The sequence below is a fragment of the Puntigrus tetrazona genome, unplaced genomic scaffold (assembly GCF_018831695.1).
Source record: "Puntigrus tetrazona isolate hp1 unplaced genomic scaffold, ASM1883169v1 S000000746, whole genome shotgun sequence".
Taxonomy (NCBI): domain Eukaryota; kingdom Metazoa; phylum Chordata; class Actinopteri; order Cypriniformes; family Cyprinidae; genus Puntigrus; species Puntigrus tetrazona.
In genome coordinates this window covers 2082952-2110674 of record NW_025048355.1, presented here as the reverse complement: position 1 = coordinate 2110674, position 27723 = coordinate 2082952, and the positions used below count along the sequence as shown (strand labels likewise).

Here is a 27723-nt window from a genome sequence, read left to right as displayed (position 1 = left end):
ATAATTAAATAAAAAAACAATAAAAATTGTAAAATGTTACATAAAAATAATTTCATACATTTAAAATGATTAAAAACGGAAAGCTTTTTAAAAAAGTTTAATAAGTTAGTTACGAAACGTACTTAAATAATTAGGAAATGAAACCAAACTAAATAAAATGCTACAAATGTACTGAATCAAAGTGTCCAATTAATTTAATACAGTGGCAATAAAAACAAATCAAAACAGAGCACTTACGTGAAATGTATCGAACCATAAAATGTCAAATTAATATAAATATTTTCAAAACGGAATGCGGCAAAATAAAACTCACTAAAATGTATGAAATCATAACGATGTAAAGTTAAAATACATAATTTCAGAATAAAAACAATCAAAATAAAACGTTTACTAAAGAGAAAATGGTTCATTGGTTAACATTTCGTGTGACCGTGTCAGTTTGTGATTTTATTTGAGTATATTAACTTAAAGTCTTTCAGCTCGGACGTCTTTAAAGAATCCCTGTCATGAAAATAGAATTAAGCAAGATTTGTGGAATCTTAAAGAAAATGTTTAGAATAAATTGTATTTAAAACGACTCTTCCACGTCTTATTGTTCCTTCAGTGCTACAGCGTTGTTGGAAAATTATAAAACTGTAAAATAGAGTTTTGTTGAAAACAGTTTTGGGAAATGAATTATTGCTGCGGCCGGCTCCTTCAGAACTCAATTAATATCTTTATTAGCAGGAGCTGATTGTATTGTTTGGAGTGTCTGCTGATAAGATATTACAGTAAGTGCAGGTTACCGGCCTGTCACCTCCGTTAGAACAAAGAGAGCACCATATATCACTTTCTGATCATTATTCATTTAACACAGAAAGATAAACGCTCTAAAAATGGAAAGGACGAACTGTTCTGTAATTGTGTCCAGCAGGAAATGATGTCGATAACACGCAATCTTTACATAAAGAATAACGCTACTGTACACCATCTGTTTTCTATCCACCTTAATTAGGTTTCATTCGCTCCTCATCCGTTATTCTGAGCAGATAAAAACGCTTTGATATCAGTATTCCTTGTCATTTTATCCGAAACTGGTATTTACTGTTGTTTTATTTTCGTTTAATTTATTAGCATGACGCAACGGCTTTTAGCCGAATACATTTTACCACACTTATCATGCTAGTAACATGCTACAAATATGCTAGTAACTTGTGCCAACTACGTGCTAATAGCGTGCTAGGAACATGTTAGCTTCATGCTAACAACCGGCTAATCACAAACACGACTAGCAACATGTTAATTACAAGCTAATCGTGCTACAAGAAACATGTAGGCAACATGCTAAACGTTATTAACGTGCTAAAAACATGCTAGCGACCTGCTAGTCATGCTAGAAACGTTATCAACATCAATCTTCAATCTATAGTTTCAAACTTCAATCGTTTAAAACTGCTTTAAACCTTCAGGCTAGTCTTTCTCAAGCCAACCTACATATTAAAAATGTTTAAAGTATTATCATAACACAGCGGCTAGTGGACTGAATCCCCATCCAGCTGAAAAAGCGCAAGTCTCGCACATTGACAGGAATTAGCTTCTTCTTGTAAAACAAGGTGGTTTATATATATACATATATGAATTGAGAGTGTATATACTACAAATGTAAGAGTTCGATACCTGGTGTAATCTCACATGTGATCGCTCCACACGCTCTGTGATCTAGGCTATAGTATTCACGCTGGTCTCTTTTGCAGAAATGCTGCGCTCTTCTCTCTTCTCCTTGTCCCTCGAGCAGCGTTTCCACAGAGCTCGGATGACGGCGAGTCCTGGGATGCTGAGGCTGGGGATGCCGGCCAGGATGAAGATGACGCCGCTGATCCAGCCGGGATAGTTCACCTCTTTAAGAGTGGGGAAATTATCCTGTTCAGACAGAAATTCAAAACTGTCAGATTAAAAAAATGCAAGAATACCGAAATCAGACTGGGACCCTGACTCTTTTGTGTTGGGTTTTTTTCCACCACAGAATTAAAGATAATCACAATTCGGATTCTTTTCTTCCTTTTTTTGAGTCTAAAATCTAATTATCATACGGCGGTGGAAAAAATATAAAATGTGAGGGAAAACGATTTATTCAAAGGTATTGCATTCTGTTGCAAAACGCTTGCCTTATCCTTGTTTAGATTTTTTGTTTTATCCTTCCATGCAATAAAAATAATCACAATTTTTTTTTACTTTGCAAGTTTTACTTTTTTATTCATTTGCGAGAGAAAGTTTAGAACCGTAAGATTGTAGCGATGACCTATTTTTATTGATTTATTCTACAACAAGCTCCCTTGTGTGAATGTAACTGCCCTTTCGTCATGTGTCAAAGTAAATTTAGATTTCACGTTGACTTTGCATCTTTTAGTTTATATTATATCGTTTTTATATTGTATATGACATCATTTAGAAATAAACGATGTAAAAGCATGCATTAGAATTTTCTAATTCCAGAAAAAGTCCCATGCGTACCGACTCAGGGTCCCAGACGCTGTAGGTCAGCTGTTTGCTGACTGTAGTCACAAAGTAGAAGATCAGAATGACCAGGAGGATGATGGGACTGAGGAACCGCCACGTGACCTGCCAGAAGATGTTGGGCTTGTGTCCCACCATGAACTGAAGGTCCTTGTTAAACCTGGAGGATAGAGAGAGCTTTAGCTTTCTTCTCAGCACTTCAAAACAGCTGAGGTTTACATTATTTACTATTATTTGCTCCATCAAAACACAATGACTGCATGAAGTAGAACTGGATCTGTGAATAATGTGCAGAATAAGATCCACTAGATGAATAACGTTAGCAAACACATTTTGATGATAGCTTGACAAAGTCCAGTTTGAAATAGTATGATTATTACATGCTTTAGCACGTTGTTAAACGTTTCTGTAATTTTAACATCATTGCTAGCATGATTTAGCATTTTGTTAACACGAATCAACACGTTTACATGTTGCTAGCATGGTTTAGCAGGTTGCCATCATTTTAGCACAGTTGCTAGCGTGATTTAGCATCTTGCTAACATGAATTACATCTTAGCATGTTGCTAACATGATGTCATCATATTTTAACGTCACTAACATTATTTTGTGCATATTTAACATGTTTTGGAATGTTGCAAGGATGATTTTGCACGCTGCTAGCGTGTTTTACCATGATAACACAATTTTGCTACCATTATTTTGCACATTGTGAGCATATTTTAACAAGTTTTGATTTAACACATTTCTAGTATGTTTTAGCGTGTCGCTAGTTTGGTCTAACAGATCGATAGCGTGTTTAGCATGTTGCTAGCTAATGCTGGTAGCATGTTGCTGTTATGTTGTTTGCATTTTTAGCATGTCGTTACCATGATTTAGCATTTTGATGTTGCTAACACATCTCAGCATGTTGTTAGCATGAATTAGCATGTCGTCCAAGGATAGTAATTTGGTTTGCTGCTGACTTTTAACTCTCTATCCCCGGTTTCACAGACAAAGCTTAAGCCTATCCCTAGACTTGTCTAAGTCTAAGCTGTTTCAGCTGAACAAAGAAATTTGCCTTTACCAGTCAGTGCCTTTGTTTTGTCTCAAGATGCACACCAGCAGTGATTTTTTTTCTTAGCATGTTTTTAACTTAAATTACTTAAATGTTTTAATTGAACCGTGGCCTAATCCTGGTTTAGTCTAAGCCCTGTCTACGAAACCTTATTGTATGAACCTTCAATGAAAGTCCATGGGACTTTTTATTGGTTAATAAATAAATTGATTGATAAAAGAGCCACCAGAGTAAGACTGACTGACCCGGGTCCAATGGTTATAGCTTGAGAATTTTTAAGAAGAAATACTGGCTAAAGTTAGTCTCCTAAGAAGCAGCAGTATATTTTGGCTTAAAAACATGCTGCATGAACATTAAACAGCTTCGATTTCAGGTTGGCTTTTACCTGTCAATCCCATAGACGTAAACCACAGCAATAATCTCGCAGAGGGCGATGACCAGCAGAGGAATAGAGCCAGCGAAGCCATCGAACAGAGCCAGCCAGTAGTTACCAGAGGACTGGACGAATATGAGAGCCACCACGAAAGACACGACACATGTCAGACCTGAAAAACATCAGCAGGTGATTTGATGTTCCTCTACCGTGTTTGGAAGTGGTTTGTGGTTGGGGTGTTTACCAGTGAAGACTTCTTTAGGCCATTTTTTAGGGAGCAGGTTCAGGTCCTGCAGGGGCACCACGACTCCCTCGATGTTTCCGAACATAGTGGACAACCCCAGGCAGAAGAGCATGATGAAGAACAGCACCGACCACAGAGGAGAGACGGGCATCTTAGTGATGGCCTCGGTGAAGACGATGAAGGCCAGGCCGGTTCCCTCAACTCCCTGAAACCAAAAATCAGCTGTTCACCTGAACACCTCCACTCAGATTCTGGAAGCTCTGAGGTTGATTTCCATTCGAGACGGTTGACGAGTAATGTGTGATTGCTGTTGTACCTCGCTGAGGAGCGTCTGCATGTCGCAGGTCTTCAGCTGGAGCTCCTGAAAGACGGCTGGAGCTGTGCTGTTGAGATGATTAATGAAACTGTCGTAGTTGCTCTCCGTGATGTTTCCCTCCGGCAGATCGAACACGTTCATCAGCGTCAGGATGTTACTGTCAGAAAGTTTAATGCAATGAGCTCAAACTACCATTCAAACACTCAAACAGAAGTCCTTTCTGCTCACCAAAGCTGTATTTATTTGTTTAAAAATACTGTAAAAATAGTGAAATATTATTGCAATGTAAAGTGGCCATTTCCGTATAAATATATGTAAAAGAATATATATTTCTACGATCAAAGCTGAATTTTCAGCATCATTACCCCAGTCTTCAGTGTCACATGATCCGTTAGAAATTATTCTAATTATGCCAGTTTTCTGCCTTTTGATTATTATCAGTGTTTACATTTGACAGAAACAATAGCTCTCATTAGAAAAGGAGGAAACTAAAAAATACATTTTCTATTAAGATATTTATTTTGTCTATGAAAAATGATTGGAAAAGTATAATTAAAAAACGTGCAATTAACAGTATGGTTTCTTATTCTACAACTTTTACTTAGGAGCAAAAATATGTTTTTAAACCTGAAAGAAGTAATACTAAAAAAAGTGATTAAAGATCGACTGATATGAATATATAAGTACAATTATTATGATAGCCGTTTTAGGCATATCACCCAGCCATTTTTCAGCCAAATTCAAATATTCACAAACGTAATTACATTATGAACTATCTGGTACTCTGAGTAAAAGCATGTGCTGATAGTTTAAACACCTTTATAACGATCGTGAAAGCCGATTTATAACCAACTAACGGTTTTCAGCGCGAAAGCAGATTTGAATTTTGAAGTTGATCACGTGACGCGCCGACCGTTATAATCACCGGCGCGTGCGTGCGCGTTAAAGCGTTCGTGAAAACACGAATTTCTTACAAGAGGACAATCATACTTGAAGCATTTGAACAGCAGTGAGTGTGAGGACGTACTTCTCCAGACAGGCGTCGTAGTTCTCCGTGGCTCTGAAGCCGATGATGGAGTAGATGACGGTGGCGGAGTAGACGGAGGTCAGGCCGTTGATGATGGAGATGGTCACGGCATCCTGTTCACAGTTATTACTGATGGAAACATAATCATTTACTCAAACTGTATTAAGCTGCTGTATATGAGCTTTTCCAAAAGCTAGTGAGCTGCCCACATAGGTAACGTTTCCATGTTTCCATCCAAAGTTGCGACTATAACTTGATATATTAATAATTAATTCGAACAAAAATGGAGTAAAGCTCTGCTTCCATTCCATAGGTTCAAAATATCTCAAAAGCCGCATTAAAATGGATGAAGGTAGCTGTAAAGATGGATTAAAATCATGAAATATGTTGCTCAGGTAGCTAACTCCAGTAAAATAAAAGGTGATAGCTAACATATTTTTTAAATAAAAGTAGGCTCAATAAAATAAGTTTCAATTTGTTTGATAAAACGTAAATAAATATCTATTAAATAATCAATTCTAAGAAACTTGAACTGAAATTAGAAATGTTGCCTTGGGAAGTACCACCGGAAAATCCCAAACACACAATAAAAACAATGCAACCTGTAAAAAAGGATAGATTTTAAAAATGACAAAAGCACAACAAAACGAAGTGAGGTTTTCTCAGTAGGCAGCTTCTCTTCTCGAGTAGTTTTCAGAGTTTTGTTTTGTGTTTCAGGTGACTTACTGGACTGAGTTGTAGCTGGAGAAGGAGATGAGTCCACCGAAGGCCAGAGAGAAGGAGAAGAGCACCTGAGCTCCAGCGTCCAGCCACGTGCTCGGGTTCAGCAGCTCCTTCACCTTCAACGGAGAAGAAGAGGCGTCAGAGCTCGGGGAGATCTCACACACACACACACACACACACACACACACGAGCCGCTGGACGTACGTCTGGGGTGAAGAGGAACTTGATTCCGTTCAGAGACCCCTTCAGCGTCAGCGCTCGTATCAGGAAGATGGTGAGAACCACGTACGGTAACGTGGATGTGATGTACACGGCCTGAGAGAGCATGAGATCATCAGCATGATTCAAAGCAGCTTCACAGAGAAGAACGTATCAAAGTAATAAATAGTATTTACCCTCATAAAGACATTTATATTGTTTCAAAAGATTTCTATTTCAGATAAACGCTGTTCTTCAGAACTTGAAACAATTCTACCCAGCGGTTTTAGACATGTTTTGAATAAAAGACATTTTAAAATATATTCAAAAATGTATGGAAGGCCTAATTACTTCAAATTAAAAGAGAAATACGTATAGAAATATATAAATAAATCATGAAATACATAATGAAATCCTTACAGTGCGTATTTAAATCAGTAAATACATAATCGTCCAATCAATTAAACAAACAATAATTTCCTCGACATTTTTTTTTTTTTTTTTAATTATGGTTGTCGACACGTATTTAATGATATATTAATTTATATATTTTGTATTATTATTTAATTTTGAGTAATTTGGCCCTCCTTAAAAATAGTACAAATGTCTTCACAGTTTTATGTTTTTTGCTGTTCTTGCAACGTATGAGACGTTGAGAGACGTTAGTTCTGCGGTTACCTTCCCGGTGGTCTCGATGCCCCTGATGCAGCAGACGTACAGGACGGTCCAGGCACAGAACAGACACAGGACCAGCCACCACTGCAGACCTCCAGAGTCCTCGATCGCCGCTGAGCTGTTCAGAGTCTGTCTGTACCAGAAGTAATCCACCGGCGAACTGCGCTCGCACTCCGGATCCAGACCTGCAGAGTAAGTACAGTAAGGTACAGTGTTCATGCACAAGAAGATCAGGGACGTCAATTAACAATCAGTTAGTATCAGCGTTATTTTAGATTCATTTACATTATTCAGCATTATTTTAAATGAACTTTTTGCATTGTATATTTAAAGCATAATTTTATTTTATTTTTTTTACATTTCTATTTAGCTTTATTTTTTTTCAGTTTTAGCGATTTGAGTAATTGAGTAACCTAAAAGTTAAAATTAGAAATGATGATACGAGATTCACATTTTATTTTTATTTCTATGTTTAACTTTTAAGTGTTTCACGTGATGTATTTAATTTTATTTCAACATTTCAAATGTTAACATTTGGGGTTTAATGTAATATTTATATTTTATTTAATATGTTACCTTGTAATACTTGTCTTATTATACATCAGCATTTCAAATTCATCTAGTATTTATATTTTATATCTGCATTTTGAATTTTAATGTCTAAGTTTTTCATCTTAAATTAAAGTTTTTAGTTGATGTCTTTTTTTCATAATTTTTCGTGTAATACTTGTATGTTATTCCAGCTTTTCTTTAAGTGAAGCCTTTACATATAACACATTAAAAACACAATTATAATGCATAATATGACTATAATACATTACACTATAGTTACTTATCTATTCACTGCTATTCCTTTAGAAAGTATAATGCATTAAAACACACATCAAACAACTGATTCCAGATGTAACAAGAAATCTAATATAAAATGCATCACAACAAACATTAAGAATAGCTTCCTAATGCATTCTGCATAACGCTTTGAAGTGCAGATACCTGTCCTGTTGGCGTTGACGGGACACTGGCTCCAGGGTAAAGGATCCTGCATGGAGTTGAAGAAGTACCACATGACCCAGGCCATGATGGTGTTGTAGTACATGCCCACGATGAAGGAGGCCAGCATGGAGGCGATGCCTGACCACACACACACACACACACACACACACACACAGACAGACAGCAGCTGAAGCGCTTCCTCCAGTCAAGGCCGTTTCCCGCACGTTTATCAGTTTATGGCTCTGACTCACCGACTCCGGTCAGGTACGGGTTGATGGACCTCCAGACGCCGACGCTGCCCTTCCTCAGTCTCTGACCGATGGCGAACTCCAGGTGAAGCAGAGGGACTCCCTCCAGAACCAGGAGAATCAGGAACGGGATCATAAACGCTCCTGAACACCAACATCAACCAACATTATCAGCAGCCAGGAGTTATTATATTCAGGTCTACCCATTTTAATGTAGAATTTAGCAGGTGCATTTCCCAAAGCAGCCTGCGTTCGTTTCCAAAACACTTTCATCTAAAACAACCTGCAACAGAGATATTTATTTATTATTTAAAAAATTAACTTTGGCAGATGCTTTTATCTAAAGCAGCTTAAAAATATATAAATTTTTTTATTTCTTTACACATTTACTTAAAGCGACTCTCGAAAGTATTCATCCATTCATTTAACCCTTTAAAACTGTATATTTTATACTTTGTGCTCTAATGAACTACTAAATATTTAATCATATGCGTTTATAATAATTGTAGAGAATCCTGAATTTTAAAATTTTTAAGGTAAAGTTTTTTTTTTTCATGTTTCTTGGGTAGATGCTCGCAGGGTATTTAATAACTACAAGAATATTTAATCGCATTACATTAACAAATTCCTCTAGAGCAGTGGTTCCCAACCTTTTCTTGTTTGAGGCACCCTTGGAAAGCCTTTCAAAAGTTCCCGGCACCCTTATAAGGAAATAGATATTTAAAATCTCTGTAGCTTTTTTCTTATTATTTATTTATTTGTTTCATTTCGAGAGTTTGCATGCAACGACACCTTATACCTAGTCCTAGATGATATGAGAATACTGTTTACACTGATTCTGCCTTAATAAAAAAATTTTGTTGAAAAATTTTGGGAACCACTGCTCTAGAGGCTGGTTGCGAGTCTCACGTCCCATTTGTGTCTTCAAAACTTTTTTAAAGTCAATAAAATACTTAGACTACGCGTTATTACACGCAACTATACCCCAGCCGTTATTAATATCACTCAGTACGTAACAAGGGCACAAGATTTTTGGGTTTGATTGTTTCATAAGAGATGAATAAAATCAAATGAAGCTCTAAATCATAATTAGGAAGCTCTCTCTCATATCAGGTTTTCCCGTTTAATTTTTACAACAAGCAGGATCCGGTTGGTTCACATGTATGCACTTAGCAGACACTTTCACGCGCAACATAAAAGTGTGTTGATTGGTCGATTGATTATATTTAAACTCTCCCTTTCAACGCTTGGCAGGTGCTTTCACCCAAAGCCGCTTAGAGACGACGTTTCTCAGGCTCACCTCCTCCGTGGCTCTGGCAGAGGTACGGGAACCTCCAGACGTTGCCCAGCCCCACACAGAAGCCCACACAGGTCAGCATGTACTGGGCTTTGTTGTCCCACTGCGGCCGCTCTCCAGCCTCCTCCAGCTCCAGCTTCTCCAGCTCGGCGTGAGACGGGATCCGCTCGTCCAGACCCGGGTTCGGGAGCTTCAGCTTCAGCTTCATGGCGTCCGGCAGGTACTGTGCTCCTCAGGGAAGTGCTGGAGATAGTAACGGGGATCTGCTTATTAAAGACCTTTAGCACTCGCCCCTCCGTCCCGGGACGTCTGATGTGTTTTGTCAGCAAGATAAAGGCTGCTCTGCTGATGCTGGTTAATGTGTAATGTTGGCTCACGCCTGGGTTATTTCAATCAGTCTTGTCACTGGCCTTCATTTATACCAATCCGGTGTCATTCAGAAAGCATTCAAAAAATGAATCCCATTGCAAAACACAAAAAACATCGCATGTAGTAAGCACGGTAAAAGGCCTATATATTAAAAAAAACAATGCGTATTAACCCCAACAGGCCTTTCTGTAAGATTAATAGAAGAATAAAGGCTTTTTTATGCAGGTTTTTGTATTTTGCAACAGATTCCACTTATATTTAGTTCCCTCCCTTAGTTTCGCCTGAGATCACCTGATGAGTTGTTTTTTGAGTAATTTTGTTGTATGTTTTTGTCATTTTTATCACTATTTTCTTTAGTTGAAGTTGTTTTAGTACTTTGAGTTAAACTAAATGGAAATGAGAAAAGTGGCCTCATTAACTAGCCGAAATAAAATTTGAATTTTTATTCATTTAGATTCAAGTTTTTATCGACATGGTCTGAAAGTGAGGTTTCATTTACTCCTAGCAGTTTCTTTTTATCGTTCTTTGTCCTGATAAACGTCCTGATCCAGTAGAAAGTGCTTCCAGATGAATCTGGTGACATTTTCTTGAATATTGGCAGCCAAGATGGTTTTGTTCATACCATAAGGGACCATTAAAATTGAAAGGTCCTGTTCCTGTGCCTTAACACGACCACCTTTGCTGAATATGATCATTTTACCACTGAATTAACAAAAAAGTTTTTTACGAACCTGGAACCCAGTAAGCCACACATACGTGTAAAGAATGACTTTGTGATAGCAAACAAACTGAATGTAATTTTATCTTAGACTCTTTGTATGTGATGATGGGATCTTACTTCTATATGTGTGTGTGTGTGTGTGTGTGTGTGTGTGTGAGTGTGTGTGTGTGTGTGTGTGTGTGTGTGTGTGTGTGTGTGTGTGTGTGTGTGTGTGTGTGTGTGTGTGTGTGTGTGTGTGTGTGTGTGTGTGTGTGTGTGTGTGTGTGTGTGTGTGTGTGTGTGTGTGTGTGTGTGTGTGTGTGTGTGTGTGTGTGTGTGTGTGTGTGTGTGTGTGTGTGTGTGTGTGCGCGTGTGTGTGTGAGTGTGTGAGTGTGTGTGTATGTGTGTGTGTGTGTGTGTGTGTGTGTGTGTGTGTGTGTGTGTGTGTGTGTGTGTGTGTGTGTGTGTGTGTGGCCTTGGAGCACAAAGCCTGTCATGGATAATCTGAAAGCTAATAAATAATCTTTCCATTGATGTCAGGTTTGCTACGATTGGACAATATTTGTCTGAGAAATCTGGAATAGGAGTGTGCAAAAAAAATCTAAATATTGTCCAAACGAAGCTCTTAGCAATGCATACTACTGATCAAAAATGATATGATAGGACATTTACAAAACATTTTCATGGAACATAATCTCTACCCAATTACTTTTGGTATAAAAAAGTAATAAAGCAGTGCTGCTGACTGAAGCAGACCCAGGTGAATCCTCTCGTTATAAGCAGTGCTCCTCACTCTCTGAGGAGAACCACCAACGATTGTGTTGTAAAATGAAGTGATGACACGGCCAGACATATCATCTGATCACCCTGAAGTAGAAGGGTTCGTGTGATGCCCGTCATCAAGTCAATGTGAAGAAAGTTAAAAGGAGATCAGAGTCCAGTTTTTTAATGCTGACCTTTACAGAATACATCCTTCTCTCCAGACCTTCTGAGAGGCAAAGAAGAAGCCACACACATTTTCAGTCCATCATTTCTAGACGTGCAGACTTCATTCTTCATTCTTCATCTGTGTTTGTTTCTAGTGTTTTAGTTGTGTGGTCATGAGATATGCTTAGGCTCATTTTTTTTCCTGATCACACTTTGGCTTTCCCACTTAGATAAAGTAAAATTTTTGTCTCATCTGTCCATAAAACTTATTCACTTTTGTGCTTTTTTTTTTTATCCAACTCTAATCGTGCCTTTCTAGTTTTGATGCTAATCAGAGGTTAGCGTCTAGCCTCAGTTCTGTGTGAAAGCATCGTGCAGCTTTCTGGAGGTTGTTGGTGATGCTGAAGAAAGCTTGTCGTTGGTTATGAACGTGTGCTTCATATAGTGTTATAAATGTGGAAACTGTTTTTTTAAAGATGTACCTTATGTTCATCAAGACTGCATTTATTTGATCAAAAATACAGAAAAAAGTAATATTGCTAAATATTTTTACCATTTTAAAATAATGGGTTGCTATTTGAATATACTTCAAATTCTCATTTATTTCTGTGATCCGCAGATGAATTTCCATCAGTCTCTCGTTCAGAAATCATTCTAGGATTCTTGAAGGAATAAAACGTTAAAAAGAAGAGCATTTATTTTAAATAGAAATCCTTTCTAGCAATATACACTACCGTTCAAAGGTTTGGGGTCAGTACATTTTTATTCTTTTTTATTCTTTTATTCAGCTATGATGAGTTCAGTTTCTGAGAAGTGATGACAAAGATTTATATTGATAGAAAAGATTTATATTTTTAATAAATGCTGTTGTTCTTCTTTGTATTCATCAAAGAGTCCTACAAAAAGTATTACAGTTTTAAATTTTTTTTTGTAATGACATTGATAATTCTAATATATATATATATATATATATATATATATATATATATATATATATATATATAATGATTTCTGAATATTCTAGATTTATAATATATATATATATATATATATATATATATATATATATATATATATATATATATATATATATACATATATTAATGCTGTCAAACGATTAATCGGAATTAACGCATACAAAATAAGTTTGTATTTAAATAATATATGTATGTGTACTGTGTATAATATATAAATACACACACATACAGGATATATTTATATATACATATGTAGATATATATATATATATATATATATATATATATATATATATATATATATATATATATATCTTATATTTTATTTTTATATATAAATATAATATGTAAACAATATTTTCTTTAAACATGCATGTGTATTCATATATAAAGATAATAAATATACACAGTACTAATACATATATTATGTAAACAAACTTATTTTGGGGTTATTCATGATTAATCGTTTGCCGGCACTAATGTGTGTGTGTGTGTGTGTGTGTGTGTGTGTGTGTGTGTGTGTGTGTGTGTGTGTGTGTGTCTGTCTGTGTGTGTGTGTGTGTGTGTGTGTGTGTGTGTGTGTGTGTGTGTATTTCCAGTTTTAGTTCATTTAATTAAAACAAGAGTTGCTTTGGCAATTAGATTTTATTTTAGAAATGAAGTCAGTACATTCAGAGTCTTTGGACTAAGTAGGACTTATTAACGACACACTTATGAGATTATGGTTATGTTTGAGTGTTATCAGCTCAGGCCAGGTATCTTTACTGCTTCACTAAATGCAAACACTGTACATCATCAAAATTAGTTTATTATTAAACTGGCATTGTTAAAAAGAACAAAAACACACCGTAAAAATACTTATAATACATGTGCAATTATAATACAGGACAATCTGCATGTAAATATACATGATATTCACTATAAAGCACATCAACACTGACAAACAGTAGTATTTCATCAGAGATCAATTAACTTAAATGTTTTTTTTAAATAAAATATTAGCTTATGTAGATCAAAATTATGTTTTTAAACAATATATATATATATGTATATAATAAAACTATATATGTGGCCCTGGAGCACAAAATCAGTCATAATCAGAAATCTGAATAAATAATATTTCCATTGATGATACAGAAAGATGTAAATATTGAGAAAATCACCTTTAAAGTCGCTCAAATGAAGTTCTTACCAATGCATATTACTCATCAAAGATGAATCATTGCTAATGATTTTTGGCATGCAAGAAAAAAAGCATAATTTTGTGTCGTCGGTTATTGCTGTAAATAGAGGACTGCTTCTGTGCTCCAGAGACGATGTGTTCGGTGTTCATGAAGCCACCAGAAAAGGCATGTGGACAAACAGCTGCTTTCTGGTCAGTTATCACGTACAGAAATGTGTATGGCCTTCATAAATGCGTCTGAAGCGCTCAGCACGTTCAAGCGTGAGTATGAAGATCTGTGAGTGCAAGTGTCGTCTGTAAACGTCTGTTCTGTGTCTCAGGACGGCTCTCTGGTGTTAGTGGAGCGAGCTGCTCTTCCGGTCCAGCTCGTCCCCGATCTGTATTTGATCCGGCTCCGCAGGCCTGGCTTTCTCTTCTTTAGCGCAGCAGCGGTTCCTGATGAGCTTGTAGAGAGCCACGGCAGGAATGAGCAGCGCCGGGACCCCCGACAGAATGAAGATGATGGCGTAAACCCAGGCCGGATACGACAGGGTCACCAGCGTGGGGAAGTTCTCCTGCAGACACGTGCTTATTATTCATATTTACATACTGGTCATATGTATGTATTTATTCATTGACGTAGTACTCATTCGGTCATTTATAATAGTTTATTTATTATTAATCTGCATTTGGACTCATGATTTATTTATTAATCATTTATTGATTATCACGTTACTTGTTTATTGTAAATTGTGAATTGGTCTTTTAACTTTTTACTTTGTTTAATATTTTATCAAATACACTTTTATTTATTACTCATCTTTATTAATAATTTAGCATTTATGTTTTACTCTGTTAATTTTATATATTAAACAGTTATGTATTATGCATACCTTTTTCTACTTTTATATATAAAACGACTTTTATATATCGTTCATATTTATATTTATTATATTATATATATATTTATTTTATTATATTATTATATTTATTCAATATGTATTTGCACATTTATTAAATTACGTATTACACATTTATTTTTATTATTTCTGCATTTCCAATATATATGTATTGTACATATTTATATTTATTTAAATTATTTGTTACACATTTATTACTGTTTTTTATTAATAACGCATGTTTACTGTATTTCTCTTATTTTTATTCGCATTATATATTAACTTCTATATCAGTATCTATTAATATTTTTGTGTTAATCATATTTATAGCTTATGCATTACTCATACGTCTAGCAATAATGCATTTTTTTTCTTTTCTTTTTCTGGATGCTTGTCCAGAAATGAGCGTAACAGGAATGTTTTGGATGCTGTTCGTCTTTCTTCAGAGCCGAAGGATGTTCGTACCGACAGCGGGTCCCAGGCGATGTAGGTCAGCTCTTTACTGACGGTGGTGACGAAGTAGAAGAGGAAGATGAGCAGCACTATGAGAGGACTGACCAGTCTCCATGTGGCCTGCCAAAAGAAGTTGGGCTTGTGACCGATCATGAACTTGATATCATCGTTGAACCTGCCCCGGAAAAAGCAGCACAAAAATATCCACAGGTCAGTTTCACCTTATGTTCTCTCGATAATCTCTTACATATATACTAGGAACAGAGTCGCCGGGTTTTCACAAGAAAAAGGGCCTGATTACTTTGTTTGGTGGAGCTCCTAAAGGCAGACTAAACTTGGCAACATCGCTTAAGTAGGCCATGACAGTACAGACTTAAAGTTATAAAAGCATAAATTACAGTGACAGCGTCTTTTTAGTGATGGTGTAAACTGACGATGTTGTGACGCTGGAAAAAAGGTTGAAATGGGGTTCAAAGAATCAAATAGCACGCCAAGATGCGTATAACGGCATGAACTCAATATCGTTAATATTAATAGAAAAGTCAAGATGAGAGGAGACAGGATTTGTTGTCAACCGAAATCCCAGTATCTTTGCTTTTAAAGTCATTTTGAGCCATTTATACTGTAAGATCATGTGGGCAAGATGCTAAAGAAGAGTTGGGCTGTGCAATAAAATAGATTTTCATCAGACCTTCATCCTTTTCAGCGTCATGATCTAAACCAGAGGAAACATTAACAACTAAAGTGGACCAAGGACAGATCCTTGAGGCACTCCGTGTCAAGAAGTGAGTTAACAGAGTTTTTTAGATAAATACATACAAGCGTGGGTATAGAATGTGACATATGTTCAAATATTTTTATATTGTATACGTAATATATAAATTAATATAAATGTTAATATTTAAATGCCACCCTAAATAATACCTAAATAGTTCACAGGGCTTATCACACATGTTTAAATAATATATATATATATATATATATATATATATATATATATATATATATATATATATATATATATATATACATAATATATATACATACAACTTTGATTAACTTTTTTGATCCCATTCAAATATTCACTACTACTCAATAAATAAATAATATGTGTATCATTTATTTACATTAAAATGTTTAATTTCTAATTTAATATATATTGACTATGATTTTTTAAGATTCTACATATATTGAAATAATAAGAAAAAAACCCCAAAACATATATATATAAAGTTTAATATATATAATAAATAAGCACAGATCAAATATACAACCTTAATACAAAAATAAAAAAATGTCCTCACCTGTCGATGCCGTAAATGTAAGATACAGCCATCATCTCGCAGAAGGCGATGATCAGCAAAGGAATGGATCCGGCGAAGCTGTCGAACAGAGCCAGCCAATATTCTCCTGAGCCCTGAGCGAAGATGATGGCCAGAGCGAACGAGGCCAAACACACCAGACCTGAAACACACCGAGCGAGAGCGTCACGCGCCATCTTCAGCGGAGACGGCCGGATTATATCTTCTATCTGGCTCTACCTGTGTAGGCCTCCTTCGGCCAGCGCTTGGGTAAGATGTTCAGGTCCTGCAGCGGAGCTACAACCCCCTCAACACTGCCAAACATAGTGGACAACCCCAGGCAGAAGAGCATGATGAAGAACAGCACCGACCACAGAGGAGAGACGGGCATCTTAGTGATGGCCTCGGTGAAGACGATGAAGGCCAGGCCGGTTCCCTCAACTCCCTGAGGAGGTCACAGCACGGGTCAACAACCCCGAAGAGCCTCCGAGAGGACCGGAGCGCAGAATAAGACAAACACAGACCTGACTCAGAAACGTCTGCATGTCGCAGGTCTTCAGCTGGAGCTCCTGAAAGACGGCTGGAGCTGTGCTGTTGAGATGCTGAAGAAAGCTGTCGTAGTTGCTCTCCGTGATGTTTCCCTCCGGCAGATCGAACACGTTCATCAGCGTCAGGATGTTTCTGTGGACAGACGACAGCGGCGTGAACTCGACCGAATCATCTTAAAAAATGGCCAAACACTAAAATAACATCTTTTTTAAATATTTGCTTATACGTTTAGCTTTGACATATATTTATTTTTAAATAGTAATATATGAAAAGCAAATATTGTTAAATTTTAATAAAAATGAAAAATATTAACACAATACATTTATAATGATTATGTATATAGATAGATATGGATATATAGATATATAGATATATTTTAAGTTGCATTTAAGTTATTTAATACATATTTTATTTAATAAATTAAAAATGTGGGTTATATTTATACATTTTATATATTTTAAAAAAATCTGACACTGAGTCAAAATAATATAAAGATATTTGGCACCTTTAGTAAATATATTTAATTGACAATTTTTATATATGACAAAATTATTATAAATATCTTTATATAAAATATATCAGCAAATATGTTAATATATTTGACATTTATGATATTTATCACGTATAATGTGTATGTGTATATATATATATATATATATATATATATATATATACACATACATACATACATATAATTGAATATTAAATAATGATAAATTATTTATTACTCTTTTATAAAATATAAAAAAATGTATAAAAACGTATATATGATATATTTATTTATAATATAATATTTTATTTATATATTTATATTGTTGTCTGTTAATTTTTACAAAGATAATATATATATATAGTCCGGTTTGAGAAGAACACACTCACCCGTTCAGGCAGTCGTCAAACCTCTCCGTGGCTCTGAAGCCAATGATGGAGTAAATCACGATGGCTGCGTAAATAGACGTCAGGCCGTTTATGATGGAGATGATGACCGCGTCCTGCTCACAGTTATTACTGCAGACACACAGGAGAGTGGTTATTAACCTCATCACCGTAAACCGAACTCAGACTCGGCAAGCCGTCGAAGTCACTGACTGGACTGAGTTGTAGCTGGAGAAGGAGATGAGTCCACCGAAGGCCAGAGAGAAGGAGTAAAACACCTGAGCTCCAGCGTCCAGCCACGTGCTCGGGTTCAGCAGCTCGTCCAGCTGCACAAATACAGATGTGGAGAAGCATTTCATTTTAAAGTGCATTTTTCGTGTAACTGATGTACTTTGATGATATTACGAAGAGGAGATGACTTCTTCTCTACAGAGCGTCTGTGTGTTTGCGTCAGACTCACGTCTGGAGTGAAGAGGAACTTGATTCCGCTGACGGAGCCTTTGAGGGTCAGTCCTCTGATCAGGAAGATGGTCAGGACCAGGTACGGCAGCGTGGAGGTCACGTACACGGCCTGAACACACAGGAACATCACAAACCCTCAACACTGAGCCTGAAACCTGCCCACATCCTGAGAGCAGACAGGAGATGACATCAAATCGCAAATCTATTTGATTTACTTTTTTGGAAATGCGTAACGTTAGTATATTGCCCGGTCTTTTTGCGTTGGTCTGAATGAAAATGCAGATTCATTCTTCACCACTAGGCGGCGCGTTAAAAGCTTACAAACACTGCTGAAATGAAGTCTACCAATCATTGGAGCTGTTTGAAGAAACTATTTTTTGAATGAATTGTTTGGGAGTCGTTGAACAAGTAACATCAATATAAATGCATATTATAAGAAAGCGAATATGAAAATTAAATGAAAATGACTGTTGACCCACAACCCACTTTAAATGCAAATATCAGTGATATAATATATATAATACTGTTAATATTCATTCAGTTACAAAAGCAATTCATCAAAGCAAAGCAGTTTAGTCAACAATAATGATAATATACAATGGCAGGTTTATTAACTAGATTAGACATCAAGAAAGATTGAGAAATACAGATAAACTAAACTAAGACTTACTGTTGTTCAGGAACCATCGTATAGTAAGTCATAAAAACACATCAAAATGATTTTAAAAGCCACTTCATGCAATCTTTGGCTTCATATTTTGTTTTTGTTTTGGGATGAAATGAGAGCTGGATGATTTCTATTCAGTTGCATCCTGTAATTTAGCAGAAAAGTGTCTGTTACAGCCATTAGTCGCTGTGATATCTTTACAGCAGCCCGAATCTCGCTGCCCTTTGTGCTTTTTATATAATAGTGTAAAACATAAGCAGCGATTATATCAGTTTCCTCTGATTATCAGTTTTATGACTTTTATCTTGCCTTGGCCAAAACTACCAGGCTGTTTTTAATCGTAACGTCAGTCTGTGCGCTAGCTAATGCTTAACCAGAACAACCACACCCAGATATCTGGCCTTGGCTTACCCTTGGCTTATCTTCTTCCATGTGATGCACTGCTCACACGTTACTGAGGGCTAGTAGTTCATTGGGGGGTTTTAAACCCTGGGTTAATGTTCTCGTATATTTACGAGGTTATTAACTGAGCCGCACATGGACATGCTGCTACGTCACTCCTATAATAAATAACTGCCTTTTATGATAGATCTGATGTCATTAATCGACAGCTTTTTTTGTGTTGTTAGTCAAGTTAATCTTAATGGGTTTCACTACAGTTCCCTTAACCATTAACATCAATACTAACATCAATACACACGTTACAAAAAGTAAACATGACAACATAAGATTTTCAACTAATTAACAACTATTTATTAAGTATTTATTAAAATGTATTGTAGCCTTTATTTTATCTTATTTTTTTTTTATTTTATTTTTTTTTTACAAAATTTCAATATTGTGAATTTTCTATAAAGTTTTTTTTTTTTGAGTTAGAATGTTTTATTTATTTATTTTACATATTTTTAATTTAATATAATTTTATTTTATTTTATTTTTGTGCTTTCCTGCAATGGCAAGATCATGTTCATTAATTAAATTCAGAAATAAAGAGGATAATAGTTTATATAGTAATTATTTTTTTGATGTTTGCAACTGCCATTAAAATTTGTGGGTCGTAATTAAAACATAATTTAAATTTCATACACACTTCCTACAATATCTCAGAATATAGAAATTTGGCAGGCATTTGAATAAAAACATTAAAACTAAAAACAATTTCCTAGGAAATGGTTAACCACCATTTGAGACAACTCTAAACGTTGATTCAAATAGACGCGCAACATAGGATTATGTCATTCTAGACATTTAATTTTATGCAAAACACAAAAAAGATATTGTGAGGAATGTTTTAACCATCAGTGGAGTCATAGCTCGCTATATGCAATACAGAAACGAAATCATGCAGGTTTAGAACGACACGGAGGAGGACCGATTATTGGTGAGCTGTCCCTTTAACTGAGAGGGACAGAGCTCAGGAAAAAGAGTAAAGGTGATGGAGATGTACCTTCCCGGTGGTCTCGATGCCCCTCAGACAGCAAACCCACAGCAGAGTCCAGGCACAGAACAGACACAAGACGATCCACCACTGAAGACCTCCGGAGTCCTCGATCACAGGAGTGGTGTTCAGCGTCTTTCTGTACCAGAAATAATCCACGGGCGAACTGCGCTCGCACTCAGACACAAACCCTGTTGACAGACATGAGTACAGCCGGGTCTTAATGCATTTCAGGACACAATTAGCTTTATTGGCATCGTAAAAAGGCTTGACAGAGCATTGATTACGTTTAAATTACAGACATTAAAAAAAATAAATATAAAACCGGAGGAAAAAGGAAAAGGCAAAAGCACGATATAAAACTTTATTACAGCAGCATAATAATAGATCACGCAGCTTGCTTAGACCTGAAAAGATAGTCTCTCTCAATAGCTTTGGTCTTGACTAAGTATTAAGTGTTTTCTAAAGAAACTGTGTCAAAATAATGTTAGTTTATGCCTAACACAAGAATAAATATCTGCCACAAACATCCATTTCCTCCATATGAATCAAGTTCAAATCAATGTTTTTCTTGACGTATTGTCAGATTTTTGTGACATAGACTTATGATATTAAGTCTTATTTAGAAAAAAAAAAAGTTATTGTGCTTCTAAAGTAACTTGATTTAAAAATATTCAGATGTTTGAACTGGAAAACTAGATAGAAATACTGAATAAGAATTATTCAGAAAATAAAGATGTCACTTGTTAACATTATTTACTGTATTAACTAACATAAACAATGAACAATGCATTTATTACACTATTTATTCATCTTTGTTAACGTCAGTTAATGGAAATAAAGTTGATCACTGTTTATTCATGTTAGTTCACAGTACACTAATTTGAACAAACACAACTTATGATTTTAGTAACGCTCTAGTAAATGCTGACTTGTTTTGTGTGTAGTCAGGTCACTAAAGAGCCTCAAGTTGTCATAATGAAGTGAATGCTGGTGGTCTGTACCTGTCCGGTTTTCATTGACGGGACACTGGCTCCAGGGTAAAGGGTCCTGAAAGGAGTTGAAGAAGTACCACATGACCCAGGCGATGATGGTGTTGTAGTACATGCCCACCAGGAAGGACACCAGCATGGAGGCGATGCCTGTGAGTGACGAGCACTTTCAGTCATATCATTCATCATAATCACCCGGTCTGGGGCGTATCACTGTTCCACTGGAAGCAGGTTTTTTTCCATGCACTGGAAAATTTTGAGATTTGTCTAGTTTGCTTCGATAAAATGTCTTTTTTCGAAGTTCCAACTAGCGGAAAGAAAAGCCCAGTATACTCATTGAAGTGTTTATTTATGTATTTATATATGCAGACTTAACTTACTTACAAATCTTCAAAAGTCTGTTTCTCCAATTTAATTTATATTCTAATTTATCTGTATTTCAAAGGTTTTTATTGAGGGGGGTTTGTTCATACTTCAGTCTCTCGATTTTATTAACAGACTTTATTTGTTAGTGTCTTTAGATTTCAATTTACAGTACCTCTACAGTACAGATCTCTTAAGGCTTTGAGTTTCTCTTCAACAACTCATACGTACATCAAACTTAGCAAGTTTATACCTGTCTATTCTAAAGATTTTTATTCAGGGATTTGTTCACATTTTAATCACAGTAAAATAGAAATAAAAGCCCCTCTGCAAAAACATCAAAAGATAAATTGTTCTGGTAATGTATCAAATTAGTACATATTTATTTAGATAATTCCTCATTTGTAATTTTGAACATACAGAAAACTTCTAATAAAAAAATAAATGTACTATGATTAATCAACTTGGGCTGTTATGGTGAGCTCTATTAGCCAACATTTTTTTTTACTCTATTTATCTTTAGTGTTTTGTCTTAGTACCCACCTACGCCAACTAAATATGGGTTGATGGATCTCCAGACACCAACGCTGCCCTTCCTCAGTCTCTGTCCGATGGCAAATTCCAGATGCAGCAGCGGGATTCCCTCCAGAACCAGAAGAATCAGGAACGGGATCATAAATGCTCCTGGAAAAGGGGTAAGCGACACAAACTCTTGTTTATTCGATTTTACAGCACACCATTATAACTAAAACAGCATTTTTAATAGTTTTAGAACATTAATGTCTCAAATGTTTCTTAAAAAGACCCCCTTGAGGAATAAAACTAGTAACAAATGTGTCAATAGTTGCTATACAGTATGAATGCAAAAATACTGTAACTATGCATCAGCATTTGATTGTCTCTAGATTTCAATTTCAGTACGTTTACATTTACATACAGCATTTACATACAACAAAACGTACAGTTTTATTCCCGTTATATTCTTTCACTGTGATGTTTATGTATATTTCATTCCCTGGTTTTATAATCGCACTTTGTCTATTTCCGTCTATAGATTTCAATTACAAAATCTTTAAAGGCCATCTTCCCAAAATTAGTGTTTTCTCCATTTTAGCAGTGCTTAAAGTACACCAAAACTTAGAGTTTTATACCTATCTGTATTCTGAAGGTTTTTATTGTGGGATTTGTTTATATTTCATTTGCTGGTTTTATTATTGCACTTAATGTATTTGTGTTCGTGGATTTTAATTACAGTATTTTTCTTTGAAGAGTTTGTTCCTTTACTTCGGCAACCCTAGCATACACCATACTTTACAGTTGTATTCTTATCTATATTCTAAAGGTTTTTACTGTGGGGTTTGTTCATAAGCCGTTTCCTGGATTTGATAATTGCACTTAATCTATTTGTGTCCATAGATTTCAATTACAATTTTTTTCAAAATGAGTTTTTCCTCCATTTCAGCTGCACTCACATACACCAATTTTTACAGTTTTATTCCCATCTTTATTCTGAAGGTTTTTACTGTGGGGTTTGTTCATAAGCCATTTGCTGGTTTTATTATTGCACTTAATCTATTTTCGTCTACAGATTTCAATTACAATTTTTTCAAAATTGGTTTTTTCTCCATTTCAGCTGCACTTACACACACCAAACTTTACATTATTATTCCCATCCTTATTCTGAAGGTTTTTACTGTGGGGTTTTTCATACGTCATTTGCCTAGTTTTATTGTTGCACTTTATCTATTTGAATCTGTAGATTTCCAGTGCTATACATTACCTTAAAGAGCTTGTTTCTCCACTTAAATAACACTTACATGCAACAAACTTTACAGTTTTGTTCCTATCTATATTCTGAAGCGTTTTACTGAAGGTGTTTACTAAGGGAGTTTAGCCTGGTTTTATTATTGCACTTTGTCTATTTGTGTCTGTAGATTTCTAGTACAGTTCATTTCTTTCAAGCAGCACTTACTTACACCACACACACTGTTTTTTTAATCAAGGGTTTGTTTATATATTGTTCACGTTGATTTATATAACATTTTATTAAAAATTATTTTAATTAAACCTTGACATCAAATCAAATTCTAGAACCTAATAAAGTTTTCTGCCCATGTTCTGTCTATATTGCATCCATTATACCACATTGATTCCCTATTATTCATTATGTGTAGATAATAATACACCGCACATTTAGGTGCTCCTAATGCTTCAGAGCTGTTTCCCGCAGTATTTTGCAGTGTCATACTGAAACAGCTGTTTTGGAAACAAAGAGATGCCAGCAAATATCAGCTTCTTTATCTTAGTGTTTGAATCCATGTGTGTGGCCCCTTATCAGGCCAAAGCTTCAAAAGTCCACATGATGATAGCCTGAGGAGAAGGTGAAGATTAGAGGGCACTTTAGGAAAACGAGAGGCATACACCTGATGCCCATTTACTCCTCCGAACAAATCAAACTGTTCTTGTGGAATATATTCAGATGCTCAGATGTTGCTCTTCATAACTGAGATTACTCAGGAGAAGGTTAAGATCTGACTTTATTAGCAAATCTGAGCTCAGTTTGAGGCATTGTTGAGATCTTCTCCAGTCCTTATATTATGTTTTTTTTCATTGATACTCATTAACCTTTGATGTTTTTAATGTTAGTGTTTTCGTGGCTTTTTCTCATTTAGGGTCAAGGAAATGCTTGCAAAATTTGCAACACTTAAGACATTACAGTTATGATGTTTGCAGGGATTTTCTTGAGTTAGTTTCCCCACGACCCCTTCAGAGTATTTACATGCGCTTTTATGTATATGTCTAAAACTTAAGCAAAACAAATGGCTTTTCTACACACCTAAAATTCTGTACATAATTAATGAAAAATATGTTTCTGTTATATGCACGTCTTTTCAAAGTTGGAGTGTGTTCATGCTTTTTTATTTTTACAGTTTCACAGTCACAGTTACTTACCGTGTTTTTTTAATTACTTTTGAAACATGGAAAATGACTTTTTTAGTTCATGTTGTCACGTTTGGGAAGTATCAATGTTAAAGTTTTACTCCTTTTAGTTATTTTTAAACTGCAGTGTGATTTTCTTTTCTCATTTTTATACTGCAGTGTGATTTTCTTTATATCTTTTTTGTGTGTGTGTGTGTGTGTGTGTGAATTGTATAAAAACCAGTTGGGGTCAGTTTGACCCACACCATAAAAATCGTACATTTTCATAACATAACTTCCATCCCATTTTAATAGCATAATAAATCTTGGCTTCGTTCACAGTGGACGCGTCTGTTGCTCTGCTGATCTTGAATTAATGTTTAACTATAATCGTTTTAAGTGCCTGATTTCAGCCCATTATAAGACTGTTTGGGGTTTTATGAGGGAGTTTATAGTGATCTTTCTGTGCGTATGAAAATAGCACAATTACATCACTTCACAGAGCCGTTAATTGGTTGTACCGTTTCATTATTTCTCGAAAACATTTCAAACAAATCACTTTACTGATATATGTACAAAATGTACTTTCTTCCCAAAAAATAATTGTAATGCGCTGCTTCTAAATGAGCAAAATCATAGAGCACTTTACTGACACCTCTACATTTCTGAATGTCATTTCATTAGATACACATACATTTTATATTAGCTATAGATATTGCATTGATACTATGTGGGTTTTTTAGTGAATGACATTAATAAATTTAAGATTAATGTATTTGAATTACATAAAATGATATTCAACTTATATGGTCAGTCATATATAAATGAAAAAGGTCGTATTTCTGAAATATTACCATTAAACTGAATGTGTTTTAAATATGCAATAAACAGGTTATATATATATATCATCAATAAATTCTACGATTTTAAGCAATCTGAATAAATGCATACTGCACTGGCATGAATTTTGAGTTTCTTTTAAATACGCAAACCTTTTATTTGGTTTATGTTAAAATGATTGCATCCAAATGCACTTAATGTCTGTGTGGTGTTGTGAGTGTGACTGTGATGTCTTGTTTCTCAGGCTCACCTCCTCCGTGGCTCTGGCAGAGGTACGGGAACCTCCAGACGTTGCCCAGCCCCACACAGAAGCCCACACAGGTCAGCATGTACTGGGCTTTGTTGTCCCACTGCGGCCGCTCTCCAGCCTCCTCCAGCTCCAGCTTCTCCAGCTCGGCGTGAGACGGGATCCGCTCGTCCAGACCCGGGTTCGGGAGCTTCAGCTTCAGCTTCATGTCTGCTGCGTCGGGTTTGTCCACAGAGAGGAGAGATGGAGTGATGGCTGGAGATGTCAATAAATACTGACTCCGACATGCACCTGACCTTTAGCACTGACATCTCCTCCCATATCCACACTCTCTCTAGCTCCCTCTCTCTCTCTCTCTCTCTCTCTCTCTCACACACACACACACACACACACAGAAAAGCTCGATGTCAGTATGACGCATTAAAATTAATGAGAAGCGATAGTAAAGACATTTATAATGTTACAAAAGGTTTCTTTTTCAAATAAATGCATTCATCTGGGAGTCCTGAAAAATAAAATGCATTACAGTTTCCACAAAAATATTATGCCGCACAACTGTTTTCAACATTGATAATAATCAAAAATGTTTCTCGAGCAGTAAATCAGTAATTATGATTTCGGAAGGATCATGTGACACTGAAGACTGGAGAAATGATGCTGAAAATACAGCTGAACATCACAGAAATAATACATTTCACTTCTTGTACTGTATTTTTTGATCAAATAAATGCAAATTTAATAACATTTCTTAATATTTGTGCCTTAGGTATCATTGCATAATTTTTACAGGATTCATTAACTAAATATTTGAAGGTTAATTATTTAAAATACTTATATAACACTAATTGTACTGTATTTTTAGTCAAACAGTATTAGTATTTTTTATTATATGGTAGTATGTATTTTGGAATTTTTTTAAAACAATCATAAGCATAAATATTTGGATACTTGCAGACGATTGAATAATTGCAAATACGAAAAAAGAAAATAAGTGCTAAAACTTGAACTAAAATTAAACTAAAATAAAAACTAGCTTATAGTAGCACATCAGTGTTGCTAAAATACTACTAATAATAAAGAAAACAAAATCTCGGTCGCTCGTTTATTTCTTCATCACTTGCCGTTAATAAGAGGATGAGTGTTTGAGAGCCACTGCTGTTTGACTGATGCTTTATTTTAACAACATGAGCGATCAGGCCTGACAGCGATTAAACTGATGCTTAATGACTTTACGAGGGTGGGTTTACAGGTCAAGAGTGTGTTATCTGACAGATACTCCCTATAGCATCATAAAACCATACACATTCCATACCACAGTACTGAAGTCCAACATGCTAAATAATACATGACAGCAGCTCACTGAGCATCGGTGATAATGCTGTGATTTGAGGTGTGATGAATGATTGATGGTGCTAGAACAGCCAACATTCAGATGAAGATGTTCTCCAGCAACTTATTGACTCATCCAAAACGCTTGCACAAGATCAGATGCTGTTTGGCACATGAGCATCTGGTCAATCATTTGGGATTGACATTACATTAATTGCTGTGGTAATCATTTCTCTAACTAGGGGGAATGTCACATTTGAGTCGTGAAATAAGTGAGGCGTAGCACTGAATAAACCCTGACGTGAAGCTCTTATATAACACACTCAGGCGCTTCATTTATGATTACAGTACATTATTGTGTTTGATTTGTAATCATTTTATTGCGTCAGTAGAAAGGCAGTTTGGAAAGAGACCCACATTTTTAACATTCATTTCGTTACTAGAGTCATTAGTTTATTGTTGTCATTGTGCTTTAATAATATCGTTAATTCAGATACAGCTGTACGACTTTTAAAGCAAAACCTCAATTTTGATTAGTTTACAACAATGCAAGGTTTAGTATTTCAGGTCATGTTGCATCTACAATATAAAAAAATCTGAAATTTTAGA

General features: G+C 35.6%; 1 protein-coding gene across 2 annotated transcripts; it reads right to left on the bottom strand.

Moving 5' to 3' along the window:
- On the bottom strand, positions 1-26068 carry LOC122335267 (sodium-dependent neutral amino acid transporter B(0)AT1-like). 2 transcript variants are annotated; one of them, XM_043233089.1, is made up of 13 exons: positions 25963-26068; positions 9648-9821; positions 8351-8491; positions 8100-8237; positions 7110-7291; positions 6438-6548; positions 6237-6349; positions 5511-5639; positions 4484-4640; positions 4168-4372; positions 3936-4095; positions 2491-2653; positions 1-1899 (listed from the first exon to the last, which is right to left on the bottom strand). In XM_043233089.1, exons 1-13 carry the CDS (start codon positions 25991-25993, stop codon positions 1699-1701), a joined length of 1905 nt encoding a protein of 634 aa, XP_043089024.1. In that variant the 5' UTR covers positions 25994-26068; the 3' UTR covers positions 1-1698. The 2 variants fall into 2 exon arrangements, with proteins under 2 accessions (XP_043089024.1, XP_043089023.1); XM_043233088.1 differs by lacking the exons at positions 1-1899; positions 2491-2653; positions 3936-4095; ... (7 more) ...; positions 8351-8491; positions 9648-9821 and adding exons at positions 13247-14354; positions 15144-15306; positions 16436-16595; ... (6 more) ...; positions 21429-21566; positions 22323-22463 and having other exon boundaries at positions 25789-26051.
- Positions 26069-27723: the final 1655 nt, after the last annotated feature.

Excerpts from the sequence above, each read along its gene's own strand:
- LOC122335267 (XM_043233088.1), bottom strand. The coding sequence starts at position 25,993 with ATGAAGCTGAAGCTGAAGCTCCCGAACCCGGGTCTGGACGAGCGGATC. Across the intron at positions 18,429-20,433 it reads GCATCGAGACCACCGGGAAG|GCCGTGTACGTGACCTCCAC; the intron begins GTACATCTCCAT and ends CTGTGTGTTCAG. Across the intron at positions 14,355-15,143 it reads TCGCCTGGGACCCGCTGTCG|GAGAACTTCCCCACGCTGGT; the intron begins GTACGAACATCC and ends ACGTGTCTGCAG.